Source organism: Centropristis striata, chromosome 18 (assembly GCF_030273125.1).
Source record: "Centropristis striata isolate RG_2023a ecotype Rhode Island chromosome 18, C.striata_1.0, whole genome shotgun sequence".
NCBI lineage: Eukaryota > Metazoa > Chordata > Actinopteri > Perciformes > Serranidae > Centropristis > Centropristis striata.
Window position 1 is genome coordinate 15,762,716 of NC_081534.1, and position 20,813 is coordinate 15,783,528.

General features: G+C 41.7%; 1 protein-coding gene across 1 annotated transcript in view; it reads right to left on the reverse strand.

Annotated features, from left to right (window-relative positions):
- Window positions 1-20,813, reverse strand: part of LOC131991193 (tyrosine-protein phosphatase non-receptor type 14-like) — a 47,813-nt gene that overhangs the window by 19,232 nt on the left and 7,768 nt on the right. The window contains exons 2-4 of the mRNA XM_059356526.1: window positions 16,198-16,599; window positions 12,456-12,631; window positions 2,363-2,460 (exon numbers count right to left, since the gene is read on the reverse strand). Coding sequence (XP_059212509.1) covers window positions 2,363-2,460; window positions 12,456-12,631; window positions 16,198-16,371 — 448 coding nt within the window. The 5' untranslated portion in view covers window positions 16,372-16,599. The remainder of the gene's footprint in view (window positions 1-2,362; window positions 2,461-12,455; window positions 12,632-16,197; window positions 16,600-20,813) is intronic.

Below are 20,813 nucleotides of genomic sequence, written 5' to 3' on the forward strand. Positions count from 1 at the left end.
AAGTTCAGATGGGTTATCAGAAAGCGGGGGTGGGGAGGTTGACATTTGAATGGCAAGGGAGGCTGATAGAGCGGAGGGGAAGATGGATTTAAGGTTTCTGAATTATATGGTACGCTTGTCCTTTGGGATAGGGATGGGGTCCAATGTCCATAGTGATTAACAGGTGATCTGAGATGTTGAGGTTGAAGCTGGAGAGGCGATTTACAGTGAGGCCGGTGGAGCAAACCAAATCCAAAGTGTGGCCATGGCTGTGCGTGGGGAAGTTGATGTGCTGGGTGAAGTTGAAGCATTGAAGGAGTTCCAGGAATTCTGTGGCGTGTCTGCAGTCATTGTCGTCAATGTGGAAATTAAAATCGCCCATGAGGAGAATGAAGGGGGAGATGGCACTTAGGTGGGTGAGAAAGTCTGAGAATTCAGGGAGAAAGGAGGGATTTGGCTTGGTGGGCGGTAAATGATAGCAGTGACCAGAGGAGTGGGACCAGAGAGTTTAAAAGTCAGGTGTTCAAAGGAAGGGACGGGAGGAATGGAGATGGTGATTGTTTTAATGTCCTTCCTGTAGACTGAAGAAACACCACCTCCCCGCGCCTCAAGACGAGGTTTGTCCATATAAGTGTATCCTGTGGGTGTGGTTTGCTTGAGGGAGAAATAGTCCATGGGCTTCTGCCAGGTTTCAGTGAGGCAGAGGAAGTCCAGGTTATTGTCCATTATGAATCAATTCATATTGTTGAGTGAGCAGGTGTTCAGCAAAGCCAGTTTCAGGTGACATTGCTTTGTGACATTGGATGAGAGGCTTGAAGGAGGGGACGGAGATTTGACAGATTAATGTGCCGTTTGTTGTGATGACGTCATCCGGAAGTCGGTGTGCGGCAGGACCAGAGTGATGGGATGGAGTTAGGGGAAGAGTAGTTGTACGTAAAAATGCGATCTGAGCCTCGATGTGGAGGATGGCGTCTGCGGAGTAGTCCAGTTTCTGCGAGAATGTCCAAATAGTCCGGGCGAAGGTGGTTATTGAGGTGAAGGAACTCTGACACGGAGTACTGCGGCGGCATGATCCAGCCGGCGAGGGCTATAGCAATAACTCCAGGACTGCACAGGGGATAATCCACAGCATAGCCACAGCAGCATACCAGCAGTCCGCCGTGTAGGAGATGGACCCTGGAAGTGCCGCTGGCCTGCACGCCCCGCACAGAGAGTGGCGATCTACCTGGTGTAGTGGAGGTGGTCAGCAGAGAGAGACCAGCCAGATGGTCCGGCGGGGCTGACCACACCAGGACAGGAGAGTCACTGCGGGACAAACAGGTGGGCTTGTGGAGGCGATGAGACTGGCAGAAATGCCGGCGTTGGTCCAGAAGCCGGACCAATGCTGCTGCACCGGTGAGGCTATCCCGGCAGTCCTGGAGCTAGCAGAGCAGGTAGAATGTGTAATTCAGAGACGCTAATCCAGGTTAGCTGGTTGACCAATGATAATGATGACAGGGAGTCATCAATTTAGAGGTTAGAAAATCCGGGCCAGATTAGTGAAGCTGAAGCTGAAGGTCAAAGAATAGCGTCAGTTTTAGTTACCAGATACGGAGCGGCAGCCAAAACGCACCAGCATCCGCCATCTTCGATGAATCAAATCATTTTACAGGTAAAACAGCTGCATTCTGTCGAGAAGGACAGTCATGTTTGTTTGTTTTGATCCTGCAAGAGAAAACAACTAACAAGTCGCTTAACTAGCTACCTAATCAGTTACACACACTGATTTTTCACCATTTTCGTTCCTAATAAATACTAACTTGTATACCTTATTGTTAAAAAAATAAACAAATATAAATGTCTACAGGGCACCAGTAATGCCCCCATCTGCACACCCCCTCCATAACATTGTCAGGCCTTCAGATAGAAGCTGTGAGTATATCTTAAGTACTGTTCTGCTGTTGGACAAAAGGAGGTGCAGCGGAGGATCCTCGCCTCCCAACAGATAAGCGGCTTCCTGATGCTGCTAAGGCTAACCTTGGAACTAGTGATAAGCTAAATGTCTGTTTACATTCCCCCGAGACACAGACAGCACCCAGGAACAAGACCGAGGAGATGGAGTCAGGTTGTGTGTGTGTGTGTGTGTGTGTGTGTGTGTGTGTGTGTGTGTGTGTGTGTGTGTTAGGACTGATACCATAGGAACTCAAGTGGACTGGGCTCTCCCAGTGGTATGCAGCCATATTAGGTAGTGAAGTCGAGATGACCTGAGAAAGTGTGGGTTTGTGCTCACTCTTTCTCTCTTGTGCTGCCTGTCTACCTCTGGATTATTCACATGAGATGTTTGTTCATGCAAGTGTGTGTGTGTGTGTGTGTGTGTGTGTGTGTGTGTGTGTGTGTTTCTTACCTTGTACTGCTAGGCCAGCTAGTCTGATCCCCTGCTCGACTGTGCAGTGGAGACGTCCATCCAAAACCACCTTCTTCACCTGCAGGTAATACTGATACCTTGAGAGAAAGAAAAGACAAAGAAAGAAAGCGTTATTCTGATGAGATGAACTGGTGTTGGAAATGTTTTACTGGAATGGCCCGACCATATTGAGTACCAGCCCTTTGGATTTTTGTCCACATGAGTACCCTTACTTCTTATTTTCTAATAATTTAGCAATATTATTAATAGGCAGTGGAGAAATGTTAGTGAGTGCATTTACTGTACAAGTACTGTACTTAAGTACAATTTTGGGACACTTGTACTTTACTTGAGTATTTCCATTATATGTAACGTTATACTTTTACTCCACTACATGTGCTGCCAGCTTTAGTTACTTTCAGGTCAGATTTATTTTTATTAAACCACATAACAGTATATTAAGTAGCTAAAATTAGTCATATCTTTACCAAATTTAAACACTCCTTACATGAATGCATTATTACAAATAATATAATAATACATTTAGAATATATAAAACAATCTAAGTGGGTCCACTCAGTACAACGAGTTCTTTTAGTTTTGATACTTTAAGAACATTTTGATGTTGATACTTTTGTACTTTTACTTAAGGGATCTGAAAACTTTTTCCACCACTGTTAATAGGCTAGTATTTATACCAAAATAGGCTATATAGCACAACCCAGTCAATTTATGTAAAGTCAGACATTTAGCACCCCCATATAGTCCGAATGGAATGATCATTTGCTTCATCACTACATTTTCCTGCCACTACGACAATTTGACTGTGAGGTTTCACAGTTGAATCGTCAGGATCCTAAGATGGAATCAGAGAATTGTCAACGATTACTGGATCCCTACAAGATATAAATATATCAAAGACACATCCACCTGCTGAATTAAGGTACTGGCACCTTTTTGGGTCCAATTCAGGCACAGCTTTTACAAGAAATTCATGTTCAAGTCACACCAGGAGCTAGCAGGCTTTGTCTGTTGTCTGTTAATTTTTTAAAAAAAATTAAAAATATGCTCTTCTACATGTTCTACTTTAACATATAGCAGTCCTCTAGCGACTACAGTTGGCCTATTAAAGTTATGTACTTACTTGATTCCTGTGGCTAGTACCATCAGGTTGAATACACTAATTGTAAGTCGCTTTGGACAAAAGCGTCAGCTAAATGACATGTAATGTAATGTAATGTAATCTCAACAAATATTGGATGGACTTCTGTGAGATTTTGTACTGGTATTAATCCCACCCTCAGAATGAATCTTAACAACACTGGTGACCCCATGACCTTTAAACTAGCACCACCATCAGGTCTATATACTTTAATTTATGACCAAATACCTGCAAAATGTGTGACACTCCAATCAAATTTGCGTTAAGTACTAATTAACAGAGCTAATCACGCTAACACACTAAACTACAATAGTGAACAAGACAAGTATTATAGTTGCTAGCACTTGTTTTGCAAGAAACAAGTAAGTCCCGAGTATTTGCACTCAAGTCCCGGGTCAATTCCAAAGTTATAAACTTTGAGTTTGGATTCCTAAAAAGTCACAATTTTCACCTAATGTAATGCCATTTTAATCACTGTGTAACTGGTGCCAACTGGTGCTCAGTAACACATTGTAAGGTTTCTGTGGTTCTCTTCTGAAATCTGATTGGATGCCGTCAGACTGGTTCAAATTAAGTGGATCTGGGGATATAATTGTGGATTTTAAGTAGTGAGTGATGTTACATTAGCTGATTCGGAAACTGAAAGTAATGGCTAAGGTAATTGAAGGTAATTTTTACTTGCTCACTTTTATTAACATATTTTTCAACCTTGGAGTTCAAGAGAGGGTATGACGTTTTTTCATGTCAAAAGGCTCAACTCAAGTGTTAGAGTCCAAGTCAAAAGTCGAGTTCTCTAGATTAGTACACAGCTTTAGTCTTGCCCACACTGAGTACCACAGCCTTTCTACCAGCTAAACTCTGCAAAACATCTGACTGTGGGTGGTAGCATAGACACTCTTATTAGCTCTCAGAAACTCACCAGAATTTGGTTGGTGGTTAATGTTATTTTTCCAACTAGCCACACTGTCTCTGAACACCAATTACATCAAATCGAGTTGGAAAACATGATGGGTTTCAGTTCAACACATTCATCCAAAGAAAGTAAGAAGAGCTGGGCTGGAGGCGTCGCACATTAGCGACTGAAGGGTTGCAAACATCCAAAGAGACACCACAGAGAGACGTATTCTTCTGCTTCTGGTTTGTGCAACAGAAAATATGCGTCAAAGACAATTTTGGCAACAGCTTAAGCCCTTTAAAACAATGCCAGAGAAGCCTGTTGCAGAATCCAAGTGAGGAATGAGTGAATCACCTCTATTTGAAATACCAGTGACTCACTTCTGACTTGAGAGGAATGCCAAATGTACACCAGTAGGGGCTAAACAATACGATTTTTATAGGTCTGTAAATTTTCAGCTAACAGCAAGCATGTTACATGGAGTTTAATCTTAGGTCGGACCAACACAAGCTGGACAAAAGAGAGGTATTATGATTGCTGTGCGAATGTGAGGCAAACTGGGGACTCTGCACTGCGGTTTTGGGCAGTGGTAGTATTGCCAAGTGTAAGCTGATATGATGACACAGTTCAGATTGTCGAGCCCACTTGCAGCCTTCACATAATGTGGTAAAAAAGTCCCAAAACCAAGAGGCTGAAATACACTGAGCTCCTTAAGTTTCCGAGCTCCTTTTGTCCACTTTTAGCCGCGGTCCAACTGGATGTTTGCCTTTTGAAGAATGGAGCGGCCACACAGGAGGAAAGGGAGAATTGTCAGGGTGACCAGGCTCAGCCGCGTAAAAACTCGCACACCGTTTCCTGTTTGTTGCCATGGTGCTTCTAAAGTCTTTCCAATGTGGGCTCTGAGACACCTTTTCTGACACACACACAGACACACACAGACACACACGAAAGTGCATGCCAGAGTACACAAACTTCTATGTGGAAACCACTGAGCTATACATGCTTAGTCATTCACTCAGTCTCCCTCTTCCTCACACACACACAAACACACACTTCTGAGCTAATTCCAACATTTTCTTTCCTTTTCTGTCATCTCAGTTGCAGAGCCAGCTCTCACAGCCCTGTTTAGCTGCTGAACTATTAATTTACCGTCATAGTTTCATGCCCTGTATGTTCTTTACATCTTTCATGTTCATATTCTTCTCAACATTCTCTCCCCCTCTACTTCTTCTTGTTCTTTTCTTTTTTGAGCTCCACTCAGCATACTCCCAGGCCTATAATCTGACCCCGCCCTCCTCCCTCACCCTGTCATTACACCCGTTGGCTAAGCTGCCATTCCGTTCCCGTGGCAACCCCCTAATTAGCCAACCCCAACCGCCGCGGCTGCAACGGGGAGGGGGGGAGGGGAGGAGCTTGATGCGGTCCGGAGGGGGAGGAGCCTCGCGGCACACAAAACCCTTCAAATGATTGTGGACTTTGTTTTTACAAACTCTCCATGTTTTCCCAGCGCTCTCCATATGGGGTCTGGGGAAATGTTGAGGTTGACAGTGGTTGGTTCTCATTCTGAGGTTCAATGGTAACAACATGATGGTGTTTATATATATGCGAGGTCAGCGGTGGAGAGGCGGACGGTAAACTGTTGGAATAACTATGAACAAGTGAAAGCGTGACAGTGGAAGGCAGTAAAGAGAAGACTCCTCAAGAGAGAGCCCAAATTACACAAAACAGCCACAAAACAAACCTTTACAAACCTTTGTCTACTTGTACACGAGTTGCATGTGTTTACAGGTTTAGACCATTTCAGTCAAAGAGAGATTTTTTTCTTCTCAGTTTGTTTTAGTGGCTTTGTTTGTTTTTATTTACTTCCAGATGCTCCAAAAAAGTTTAAACTAATTAATTTTAAAAACAAAAATCCAGGACTGGGCTATATAAAATCTACATGAGAATAAACAATCAGACATGATAAAGCACCATCACATTTCTCAATAAAACTCTAAATCTTCTTCTATACAAATGTATCTAATACTAGTATCTGCTCTATGGATAGCAGTGGAAGTTACAGTCTTTAAAAGCACTCACCTCATCATAAATAATGTGTGTTAATATCTAAGTGGTTAAAAACTCAGATTTATACAGTATGTTTCAACAGTATGTTTGAACATAGATATTTAACTAATATATTTAATAATAATATATTAAACTAAATGATTATTTCCTACTGTTGATTCTGTTATTTTGTCATTTATCTGGGGATACAAAGTAAAAAAAATGCAATAACTTCTCTATTGGCAAGATAAACAATCAATTTACATTGAGAACTATAAATGAAACAAATATTTTGTCTATGTTTTTATATTAAATATAAAATTATATTATTTTATATTATATTATATTAAAACCACTTCAATATTCAGAGCTGCTGGCTGATTTGTTGGTCAAACTCCTGGTTAGATGCATTATTTGATTTAACTGTCAGTTTAGTGATATTCAACTGAAATATGATTAAATAGGTGTTCTTTAGAGCATTAGGATATTCATGATGTTAAAAATAAGTTTATTGTCCAGTCCTTATGTTAACTCTGCATCAGTGCACATTGAAGTTCAATGTTCAGCCTTTTTGTAATGCATGAAGCTTAAAAACAACACTGACTTGCGTCTGGAAAATGTTTGTGTTTCAAATGATCCTCGCCACATATAACGTCCATATGCTGCATAGTGAAGGATTCAATTAGAGGAAGACATGCATCCATTTGGAGAAAAACCACATTTGAGGCAGTGTTTCCCATACATTGATTTATCCATGGCAGCCCGCCACAATATCAACACTGACCACATACAGATTTTCTATTATTTTACTTTCTAAAATGGGTCATATCATATTGTATTGTAGAGCTGTGGGCAGGGCACTGATCCTCTCATTACTTTAATTCTAAAAAATACATATATTTTCAGAAACAGTTTCCCCAATTCTACAGAACATAACATCAAAAGCTCACAGGAGTAATTCTTCCACAAAAATGTTAAGAGTGAGTCTATGGATTATCCAGAGTAATGGGAACACTTTCTGTGGAAATACATATTGCAGTAAGTCATTTTTCAGTGCTAAAATGTAATGGTAGAAGAAACTTCCAACACATATCTAAAAAAAAAACTGGGCTAATGAGACCAAAAATACCTCCATGGCTAGATACCTGCACAAATGTGAGAAAATGTGTTTATGTACTTTGGGTGAATCCATCTTTTAAATTAGAGTCTATAAAAAAAAGGAAAAGAAAAAAACTTAACCATGGTTACTGGAAAGCCTACACATACATGTGCACAAAGACGTTGTTATGATGGCACACACCTGGCACGTATGTCAGAATGACATCACTATGCTGTAATAACAGGTGAATGCACACGCATAGACATGAGGTAGAGCTTTCCCCACTGAGAGTTACTTGTGACCTTCACCATGGCAGAGTGCTCTGCTGGCACTCCAGGCAGCCACACAGGCACAAAGAGCCCTTTATATGCCCACGCATGTTCAAGCCCCGCTCAAGACATGCTGCCAGATGTCCAAGTGGTCCCGGACAACAAGCCTGCAAGCATATGTGCATGCATGCATGAATGTGTGTGTACATATGCTTCCAACCCTCCTCCACCCCCTCCACCTCTGCAGTGGTATGACCCTGACCACCCCATCAACCCTGGATGGGTCCAGACAGCTTGTGTGGGAGGCAGGAGGATTTCACTTTGAAATGTGTTGAATCAGCAAGGGGCACAACAGAGTACAGCTGTGTGTGTGTGTGTGTGTGTGTGTGTGTGTGTGTGTTAGTGATAACTAGCTGAACAATGCTAGGATTTCAAGGCTGTTTGGTGCCGTTAGCCTTGGGGGCTGTTGAGGCCAGCTGGCCTCGCTCCGGTCAACAGCTCCCTGTTTAGGTTCTTCACTTTCCCTCTCCGGGCCACTTTGCTCCTCATTCATATCAGTGAGACTGAAGGAACAGAAGGCCTCAACCACACACACACATTCTGCAAGATGTATGTGTGTGGTAAAATGGATCAAATCCCCAGAGGTGATATTGAGAAAGGGAAAAAGAAAGGAGGTGGTAGACGATATGTAGTTATAAGTGAGTAGTATATAGGAGGTAGTCTGGGGTCAGTAAAATAAGCAGCTCAAGGGTCAAAAAAAGTGAAAAGGACTCTGGTTGGTTGTGACCAGAAACTTGAGTACTCTGATTTATATGTTTACAAAAGCGGACTAAAGGACAGCTCTGGCCAAAACGTGCACCCTACAGATTCTGTTACGCAGTCAGAGATCATCCTCCAATGTTCAACTTCAAATCCAGTCTTTTGGTGTGGATATTGCTACAAAATCGGGCTCTAATGCTAAAACAAGTAAACAGAGGACCCCAACTAAGTGACATTTATAGACATTGCATACTAAATTCAATGCATAGCAATAACAGTAGAGAACAATCAATTAACTGTACAATTTACCCAAACAGGGACCACAATAACAGCAGGTAGTTTGTGTAAAAGGAGTGATTTGGTTGCATTTTGGGCAGATTATTTCCTGCCTCAGATATCACTTTTCCTGCTATTGAACTTTTAATACAATAAGTATTTGTATGATGTAATTTCTTATTTTTAACAATCATGCATACTTAATAATAGGCTTTTTTTGGACAAATTTAGTGTTTTTCTCCTCCCTGACTCTTGGCCATTGTTCTGTTAGCTCTTTGTTAGTACTGTGTACATTTCTAATAAAGGATTAGGCTGAGCTATGGCAGAAAACAAAGGCTCCCTGAATATAGCTGGTGGGAGATGTTTTTTTCGTTTTTCCAAAGTAAAGAAAAACACCAACTAAAATCCAGCAGGTTCGGCAACCCATCGTGGGTTAATCATTGGTGATGATTTAAGGCATTATTTCCCATAAGCTTGAACACCATCGAACATGCACAAAGATGTTTGTTTATGATACCACTTCAAGCAGAGAAAGTTTGTATTTTTGAGAATGTTTGGAGGTGACGTAACAGAGAAAGAGTGAAACGTCTCGCCAGTGAAAATATCTCTGACATCCATTGTCAGACAATTGGATTGTGATGTGTGTTCCAAAACATGATTAAAAACTCTAATCAACGTTTAAGACTATATAATCTGACTTTATGTAGATGTCCAAATATTGTGTCTTGCAGCAATAACTGCAAATATGAGCACAACTGCATTAACGTAACAGAGAACAGTGTTTACATTGGCTCCAGATCTCTTGCATTACTGCCTTAATTGCTTGATAATTGGGTTATTGGTGTGAATATAGAACACTCACTCACTCACACACACACACACTATTTAGCCCCGTGCTTTGGGTGATTTTCACAGCTGCATGGAGGGAGGAAGAGAGGGAAGGAGAAACAGATGAATGGATGGACGGGAAGAGAGGGAGATCTTGTATCAGGTTACACATCAGTCAAATACTGAACTTCAAAGACCTGACCACATTATAAAACTCACATTACTTTCTCAGTAAATCTCATTTAGTCAGAGGAGGCAGAGTCAACACTGTCTGTCTGGTTTCTGGCAACAAGCTAACCAAGTATTTATTTTCCTACATTCTTACTGCTGTTAAAATGGACAGAAAAAGCATTTTAAACCAGTGCCCTACATCTAAGTTGGTAACTCTTACATCATACTGACCTTAAAATGTGTGTAGTAACATTTTAATTTTAAAAGTTACTTTCCTAAAAAAAGGTTTAGTGAAACATTAAATCAAAGCACCAACGTTCCAAAACCCAAATCCACTTACTCCTACGCTGTTTTCACTCACAAGCACAAACATAGTTTTCTATGCGGACACATAAATATGTGTAAGATCGAGCAGAAACACATGCGGGCAGCGAGCTTCAACCACATAAATAACAAGGAGGTACAAACCCAAAGCCAAGTCTTACTGCCAAACTTTTACTTTCTCTGTCCCCACTTGTCTTCCTCTTCTCCTGTCATTCTTTCTCCAAGTCCCACCGCCCTTCCCCCTCCATCAGACCAGGTGTGCAGAAAAAACAAAGATCTGCTTCACTGGATCTGACCCAAATCAACCTCAATAAATTATCTACATTTTTTTTAAAAGAGACCCTTCAGTTGTAACTGTTATCATCCCGCGTGCTGATTGATGTGCAGACAGTATAGGAGCAAAGACAGCTTTTAAAGCTTTTTTAAACCCCTGATTAGGTGTGGGTGTGTAATAAAAAAAACTGCATCAAAAAAACTTGTGAAGATTGTTTTCAACTTGATGTAAAGAAAAAAAGAGGATGGGGCTTTTAGAAAAAAAAAAAGCTTGCCTCGGGGATCGTGTATGTTCTTACAATGTGGTGTATTGTGACTAACTCTTCTGACAGGGCTGCAGCTGGCTTCTGAGAGGATTCTTTGGGGGGGGGGGGGGGGGGGCGAGGTGTGTGAGGTGAGTGAGTGTGTGCGTATGTGTGTGTGTTTTGTAAACCAGACATCTCCCCCCACCCTTTACCCCCAGCACTTCTGCTGGGAGGAATGTGTGGTCCGCCTCCTACGCTGGACGGCTGTGCCAACATTCCTGACAAACAAAAAAAAGAGAGAAAGAGGGAGAGAGAAAAGGAGGATGAAGAGAAAGAGTAAAAATGTGGGGCTGGAGTGATGTGGAGATCTGCTCTTGATAAAAAAGGAGTAGGGGTGACACTATGTAGACAGATTGTAAGAGAAAGAGAGGGGGCTTGAGAAAAAAGAGGCGGCCATTGTTCCTTAAATTGCCCCTAAGGCCCCATCATAACCTCTTCAACCCCATAACCCCCATACACACACACACACACACACACACACACACACACACACACACACACACAGGAGCCCATAGGGGTCTCCTGGGCCACCATCCCTTTACCAGAGCAGATTGTGGGTTCTGTAACTAACCTGAAGACAGACAGACACACACACACACGCAGGTTACTGATACATGACTACTTTCACTATTTTCTTTGTAAAGCACAGAAACTGCAAGTCCAGTCCGGTTTCCCCAAAATAATGAGGAAATTCAATCAGCGTAAATGGTTAACTCACTCACACACACACACACACACACACACACCTTAATACTAACTGTAGCGTCAAAACGTCAAGCTGTGACCTGCAGTTGACCTTTCCCACATTCAGCGAAGCAGAAGCCGCAAATTCACCAGCTCAGTGCGAGGCAGACCTGCAGAGTGTGTGTGTGTGTGTGTGTGTGTGTGTGTGTGTGTGTGAGAAGGAATCTGAGATGGCAGACTGTCCACTACACACTGACCCCTGGATGCACTTTTCACAGCTCGCTAACGTGCTCATTCACACTCTCTCACACACACACCGTGGTATCAGGAGAAAAGGCTGCTGTTGATGATGAAGATATACCTTAACCTGCTAATCAGATAAAGATGACATCAGTCTCGTGGATTTCATATAACAGCCTCATTCATAATCCTACCTGCTTAACTCTGAAACAGCCATCAGATGGACACACTGCTGAACAAATCAGACATTACCAGCGTCTAGAACCACTTCTCTGTGACCAGATGTATCCAAAGGTCACACTCATGATTCATTTTCTTAGTGACATACTTTCTTTGTTTACTTGAACCCTTCTCATCACATATACAAACATTTAAGTCATGTTTTTAACCTGTCTGTATCTTTTTGCTCGATGATAATATGCTAATTATATCTGATTTATGGAGTAAGGGAAATTCTGTTCTATTTTTCCTTTTAAACACACAGGAAACATTTAAAACAAAGCACAATAGGGGCATATTGGCTCTAGCTACGTGGAAAATGTATGGGTGCATTTACATTATTCCACATTTTTCAAACTAGCAGATTAAAGTAAATAAAAAGCCTCTGCAAGGCAGAAAGCTGTTACATTTGCACATTTACACATTTCCAGAAACTGTCAGAAAATAGTGAAAAATGTCGACCCGATTTTTCCAAAACTGTGTCTTTAAATGTCTTAAAAACCCTGTTGGACACACTGTTAGTGGTGTTTGGAGACTATTTACCTGGTGGCTTCTTGCTCCAGCCGGGAAACACTGGGCACGTAGAACATAACTCCAAAGAAGAGCAGTGGCTCATTGCCAAATTTGTCCAGCTGCTTCTTGAGCGGTTTCTCCAGCTCCACCCAGCGATGGGCCGGGGCCTGGGTCTTTCCCTGGAACCACAGCCCGAAGTAATGGGTCTGGAGCCGGGGAGAGATGGAGAGAGGAGGTCAGTGTGGTGCACGAGGTCAAAGGGAGGGTGGTGATAGATAACAAACAAGACAAGAAGGAAAGGAAAGAAGAGAGCAAAAAGATGAGTTGTGTAAACTGGATGGAGAGATAAAGGGGCGGGAAAAAAATTGGGAAGACAAGAGGGAGACAGAGGATATGGTTGTGAATGAGACAAATAATTGGGATGGGAAACAGGGGTTTGTGGGAATTGAGAGGAATAGACTGAGGAATGAAATGGGAAACTGGTTGAGAAATACATTGGGGACAATTGAGCAAAGCAGAGGAGATTAATAAGCAGCTGAAATACAACAAGCGCATATTTCTCCTTCAAATCTGATCAAACCTTTGACGTCAGTGGCGTAACTCTATTAAACATAAATATTAGACTGGACCCATTGCCGGTAAGATTACCTTGGGGGAAAAGAAACAGGCAATGATCCTATCTCACCGAGTCAAAATGAAGTTTAGAGATTCATATGTCGTTTGAAAATGAAACACAATTCAACTGAGATGAGGACACTGGCCTTTTCAAGAAAAACACTTCATCTGAAACATGCTGTACTGATTACAACACTGGGCCAACAAGAGAGAGCGGTTGGGCAGATGAGCTTGGAAGTGCTGCAACTAGTTTAGACCGCATTAATCTTCTAGTTGGACTGAGAATACTGATTTGCATTTTAATGTTTGATATGAATCCTAGATTTCCTGGATCGCATGTTTTGACATCCAACAATTTGCAATACAAGACTAAACCCCCTTATGTTCATTTTGACACGCTTAACAAGTTAAAACATCCACCATACTTGTGCATGAGAATGCCAAAGCCATGTAAGATATAGGGCTGCTTTTATAAAGTATATTATACATTTTATTAGTTAACACAATAAGTCGTTGACCTTGGAAACATCATGCATTTACTGAACTTACAAAAACAACTTGTCTTTTAACTGTGGATGTTCTTAAACTTTAATTCAACGGAAAACAAATTAGAAATATATGTGAAAAAAAGAATTGGTTAATAAAATTAAATGAATAATATTCAAATATATCCATTTAAACATAATATAAGCATAATAAATAGATAAAATAATTAGATCAATCAATAAGATCAACTATTTTTTTGGAAAGTGCACTCCCACAACATACAGAAAAAATGAATAAAATTAATTTATACCAAAATAAATAAGATTAAATATAATATAAACAATTTTACATATATTCAAGTCAGTAACTTGATGAAAATTGGTGAAAACGCAGCAATGTGAAGGTAAAAGGGTGCTGGATTTATAACAAAACACAAACTAAGAGCATCATTGTGAAATTGTATGTGAAATAATATCGTTTTATCTCAATTATCTTGTTTTTATAATCATTTTAAGTCAAAATCCTAACTGGAAATAAAAGTGGATTCACCGCCCAGCTCTACTGTAAGACGAGAGACAGTCATTTGTAAAACATGACACTGCTGCTTTTAACGATCTGTATGTGAGAGCTGCTCACATACAGCCTTTGTGAAGCAGACCCCTGACCTGCATCAGCTTGTCTCCTAAATAAAGATCTCACCGAGTTTGTTTTTACAGATTAAGCCGCCATACTGCTTGTGGCTAAACATGTAATTTGGAATAACACAATGATGTTTCATTGGTGAGTGTGTGTGTGTGTGTGTGTGTGTGTGATATCACGAACAGGTAAGCACACCTGTTTCATCCACCTGCTTTGACTCTACTGTAATGAAAGTTGTAAAGCTGCAGCTGCAAGAGCACACACGCACATACAAAACCACTTCTTCCTCACATGCAAATAGACACACACCCAAGGCCTACAGCAATAAAGATGAAAACCAAAAATTGTGATGGACACACACACACACAGACACACACACACACCTGAGATGGCATGCATGCACAGTAGCAGACGGCGGCTGAAGCAGAGGCGTCACACAACCTTATTTATAACATCACTGACACCTGGCAAATACCACAACACTATGTGAGTACGCACAAGTACACCACCCCTCTCTCTCACTTTGTCAGCAGCTCCAGCTGGCACGGTCACACAGTCAGACACACGTATTCATCAAACTCAATCAGTCGTCAACCAAACAGACACATTCTTTCTCCGTTCTGTGAACAAACGGTCCTTTCACACTCAAAACAACTCCGCGTACAAACAATAAGCCCCATGCAAAGCTACATACCTATGCAAGTTAAACCTCACTGAAGGAAAAGTAAAGAAAATTAGGGAACATAAAGAAAAGGATGAGAGGAAACACAGAGAAAGCACGGACAGGAGGGGGGTGGAGTGGGACAGAGAGATGAGCTGTATCTCTTTCTTCTGCAGAGAATAGAGGACAGAGGTAGCCACGCTTCGTTAGAGACAGACAAGGACCCTGCAGGAGAGAGACAGCAGAGGGCAGGGACACACACACGGGGTGTGGGGAGACACGCGTGGTCAACACAGACAGACAGACAGACAGACAGACAGACAGACAGACAGACAGACAGACAGACAGACACAGACACAGACACAGACACACACACACACAGACGCACACAGACACATACACACAATTTCAATTGTTTCTTTTCTGTGTATGCTTGATAAAACTATATGAATATGTCTATTATCAGAGATTTTGCCATACACTCTCCCTTAAATATATCTGGATTTTGGCATTGTTTAGTATTTGTTAGTATTTATTACTTTGATTTGTCAGGATTTCTTTCCTGAATTAGCTAAAGATTACAACAACAACAAAAAAATAGATTTCTCAAGAAAATGTACTATATGACAATGTATTAATATTGCCAAATTATTTTACATATACTGTGATACATCACATATTGGCCAACCTTACTAATAGTTAGATATATGTGTTGAAGCTGCCAACCACTGATATTTAATATCGCCATTCAACCCCTTTACAATAAGATCATTTGTATGCCCTTACAATGACAATGTGTCCCATTATGCTCATTTTCAGGTTTATACTTGTATTTTGGGTTTCTACTAGAATATGTTTACATGATTTAATGTTCAAATAACACATTTATTTTTCTGTCTCTTTTAACCCCTTTCCCGAAAAAGCCAAGTCTGCTCTGATTGGTCAGTACTTCTTTGTCTCTGCACTGTCATCGCAGCCGGGAATGCCTATAACAGCACTTTAGTGGTTTTCTGAATATAGGCTGTGTGCATTTCAATGTGGATTGAACTTTTTCATACTCTCACTGTATTAATAGAGTTCCTTGACCTGCTTTATCAAAAATGACATGGAAAGCTCACTTTTTACAATATGGGATGTTTAACACTTTGATGCATGCATCTGCAAGGTTTGCACTTCCATGTCATGCCTTTAAGTGTTTGATTTAAGGAATGATGACAGGATATTTAAAAAAAAAAAGTTTTTATTTATATCATGTTGTGCAGATTCCTTTTGCTTGGATGAAGTACTTGCATACCTCTAAAAATGTCCAAATATCAGCTGACTTATCAGTCACACAGACATGTACGTGGGTCACACAAAAAGCTTCCTCACCTCCCGTAGCTCCAGCCTTTGGGCCACCGCCTCCAGACATTCCTGTCCCGTACTCTCCACGGACAGAGTGCATTCAATCACAGTGCTGTCCAGCAGGCGAATCCGTGTCACAAAGTAGTTCTTGCTCAGGACGTTGTAGCGCCGTGTGCGCCGCAACTTCAGCCGGAAGGGCATGGCTGGCTGGAGGTCACGACTGGGTCAAAGGTCAAAAGTCACTTGGGAGCAAGCAAGCGGAGAGAGGGGTGGGCGGGCTCTATGACCTGGCCGATGCCCTCCTCACTCTCGCACGACGCCAGCCACGCCACCGGGTGGAAAGATGCACCCTGGCAAGGCGCTGGCCCATTCCCAAAGATGTCCGGAGAGGAGGAGGAGGACGATGAGGAGGAGGAGGATGAACGGGTGCTGCAGGGAGACATGAAAAAGAGACAGATTAGTTAATAACAACAAACTCTTGAAAGTTTTTTGGATTCTTTTCAAACCTTCACGTAGAGCCCACAGGAATGCAAAAACTACACTGTGCTCTTATCAGTGAGCATTCTTCCTATCAAACCTTCCCACATCATATTCTCCCATATCATCATCCTGCATACCTCCCAGAAACAATAACCAGCTGAGGCCAGCAGAATCACTAGCGATAACGGCAGCAGCGGCAATGCTACGATGTTAGTGGAGGCAGGAATCGCCCGGTAGCAGACAGCTTTATCCTATAGTTATGGCAGCTGCGCTCGCTGCAGCCCCGTGAGGCCCATCGTCGGGCAAAGCTGCGAGACAGAGGCAGAGATGTAAGGCTATGGATGAATGGACATCAAACAGCCGAGCACAGACATCCATCTGAACCCGGCAGCTGGCTTTGAGGAACTAATGGAGCTTCTAAGTCTCATATCTGCCTGTGTGGGAGGCCTTTCCTTTCCTTTTAATCTCTCCTTCTCTCCCTGACAGCAGCGCAGTGCCAGACATCGAAGCGTACAGTGTAGTAGTGTGTAAGATCACACACATGCGGTGGTGGCACAGATGCTTTCACAGACACGCCGTTTGTCAGCTGCTGCCACAAAATAGAGAGCGTCAATTAATGCTGTCAATAAAGAACTCATAAAACTGTTAATTACTGCAACAAAAGTGGAGCATTATGAGGAAAATAAGCCAACAGACAAACAAACACATGTTTACTTGTGTTACTTCTGGGGACATTACATAGACCATAGTTACTTAATGGTGGACGTCCAGAAACATTTGGTGCAGCCCTCCCAGTGCGACATGAAATGCATGCATCATATTTTATTAAATACTGTTACTTTCAATAGCTTTAATTTAATACACTACTCGACTAGTATGCTAAACTGCGCCCCATAAACAGTGTAAAAATACTCATGACAGCTTTTTTTGCAGACTGGTCTCCCTTCTTGTACAGGCAGCTAAATATGTTCTCAAACATATATATAACATATATATATATATATATATATATATTTATGTTTGAGACTGACTCCCCCCACCCTCTAGAGGCAGTTGTAATTATGAATGACAGCAATGCAATCTATCGAGCACAGGACCCGCACTCTGGGTTGATATGTCAAACAAACTTGAGACTTTCACCCAGGAGAATTGGGTTCATGTCCCAGTAAATGGTATGATTTAAACATCATTGACCTCACCATCTAGGCCTCACATCTTTGATAAACGCTCATGTGGGTCGTTATGGGTTGGATTGACAACATTTTGTTGTTCTGTTCGTCAACCCTTTGTCGTGTGCTGGCTATGGCTACATGCATAACCCTAACCTTAAACCCCCCCAAAAAAATCTGTTTTTCCCCCTGATTGTCCCCGGTTGGACTAGCCATTATTAATTGGTATTTAGTCTGAAATGTGTCCCAGAAGGTGGCCTCAGTCAGGAACACACACGCAGTGTGGTTTTTAAGATTGAGAGGGGTCTTGGGGGAACACTTTGAACCAATTCTTGTGTTTGTGTGAGCTTTACTTCAAAGCTCTGTCCTCATCACAGACATGAAAGCGAAGACCTGATGACTAACCCAAGTGTATTTACCGTATGTACATAATTAATACTGTATATGCTATATGCAACACTTGAGGAAAATCTAAAACTATTTAAAACAGGTTAAAACTCGAGCCACCGGGGGATAATGCTGGTGTTGTCAACAGGAATAAATTCAGATAGCTAAAAGCAGTGTCATTTTATGGGTGGTGGCCACTTTGTAGCCTTGTTAGACAGGACCTACACCGCAAAGCCAAAAAAAAAAGTCTCCACACCTCCTAAGCAGGGAAAAAACAACCTCTACTCCATACAAAAACACAAAAAAAAGACACTGACAAAACTGGCAACCCGTTACAAAAACAAATGGAGACGAAACAGGAAAACCCATCAAAAATGAAGTAAAATGGATGCAAGTTGGAGGAAAAAACACACAAATGGAAGAATGAAAAGACCAAAATACAGCACAACAATGCTCCAGTGATCAGGAGAGGAGAAAAAGGGGGAGGAGGAGTAGTGAGGGAGAAGGAGGAGGAGTAAAGATGGAGTGGATGTGTTGCTTCTTGTCCCGGGCTCTGGCAATGTGCTGTTGATAGTCAGCTTGGACCCCGGCCCAGATTCCTCTCTACCCTGACTGGAAAAACAGAGCACACCTGACACAAGTATGCACCACAAGGAAGAAAAGTGTGTGTGTGTTTGTGCGTGTGTGTGTGTGTGTGTGTGTGTGTGTGTGTGTGTGTGTGTGTGTGTGTGTGTGTGTGTGTGTGACAAGGCTGAGTGAGCGGGAGAGAAGAGACACAAGCGAGCGAGTCTTGAATGAAAGAGCTACAAACTGCTGACTTATAGCCATGTTGTCTGGTACAGTTTGAATCACACTTGTCTTTTGTAACAGCCGTGCCCCTTTGGAAGCCATAACACATTCCTAACTCCTGAATCCATCCGAAACAGCTCACTGTAATGTGGCATCATCTTGTTTTTTATTGGCCGCTCATGCCAACACACACAAACCGGGCCAGAAAGCCGCAGCAAGTGAATAATTGGGCTACAATGGGTGAGTAAATCAGCTTTGGGATGCGTGAACCAAGCTGCCATCTGACCCAAACCACAGCCCCCCTCTGACCCTCCCCTTTAACTCAGGCTTAGGGGAAGTGACATCACAGGTTGGCGGTAAAACCTTCCCAATATGCCTCAAGAAATGTTCCCAAGCACCGAGGCCCCGCAAGATCACCGTCAACAAGCCTACAGACGCAGATAAACACACAAAGACACAAATAAAGACGCATACTTTCACTGTGTAGTGTACAAACATAGACATGCATGAACAGAGCACACCACAAACACACAGGATCACACACACACCCACCAGGTTCTTCAGAGGTTAGCCAAGGGACCAGACAGCAGTTAGTGCAACTCTAAACTAGTAATCAGTGGCATGGTTGGAAGTGTGTGGTTGAGTAAAGCCAGACAGACAGATAGACAATAGCCGGGGACCGAACCCACTCCTCGACACAAAAAACGCTGCTTCAACGCCGCTACAGCACTGCAGCGACATTCCCTCCCAACCGTCGTGTTTATTTTCAGCGTGCAAAAACAGCGTATACGTTTATGAATTTGCACATTGTAATTTTGCGGCATGGAGAAAACGAGAGGGAAAACGGAGGGAAGAGGGTTGTTTTTCTTTTTCAGGGCAGCAAGCTTTGGCTAAATATATATGAAACCATTCCCATCTTTTGTTGTTTCTTCTTTATCCCCTCTAGACTGGTGTGGTGTGGTCAGGGGCAAAAAAGGTGAAAATAAGAAAAAGAGAGAGGATCTTTTTTTTCTGTGTGTGCCTAAAACACATTACCACAAGTTTGGCATTTCTTAAGAACAGTTTGCCTTCTGTGACGAATTTCTTTTTATACATCAATCAAGATAAAACATGATTAGCATTCAGGAGCCACTTAGTAGATTTATAAAAGGTGAACAAATTAGAAAAGACAAGTCTGACCTCAGGGACCTGCATACTTTAACTAAACATTATTAAAGGTGTGTGCTGTTTGTGTGTCTGGGTGCACTGTTTGTGTTTGTGTGTGTGTGTGTGTGTGTGTGTGTGTGTGTGTGTGTGTGTGTGTCTGCTCCATGGTTTGGATTCACTCCAAAACGTTGATAGGTTCTTCCTTGGCCAATGTTGCACCCTTCTACGTTTATAAGACTGGGCCAGTAGTTTTTCCTTAATCCTGGAAAATCAGCAAATACTGACATTTTGAGAGGCTGGAAGCTGTACATTTTAAGATTTTTTTTTATCAAAATGGCTGCATTTCCAAATTCATCATTTAGTCCATAAAATGTTGGAAAATATTGAAAATTACATTATTAAATTGTTTTTGAGTAACAAACAACAAAATAACAATTATAGATAGAATAACAAAATAACAATTACAGATAGAGCTGCAACAATAAAGCTGAGTCGACTAATCAATTGGTTGATCGACAGAAAGAGAAAATCTCCAAATATTTTAAGGAATCTTTCATGCAAAAAACAACTCAACTCAAACCTCTCAAATATTTTATTTTATTTTATTTTATTTTCTTTGTCTTATTGTCATCTTGATTATGGACAATCTTGTATTTGGACCCCATGATAATA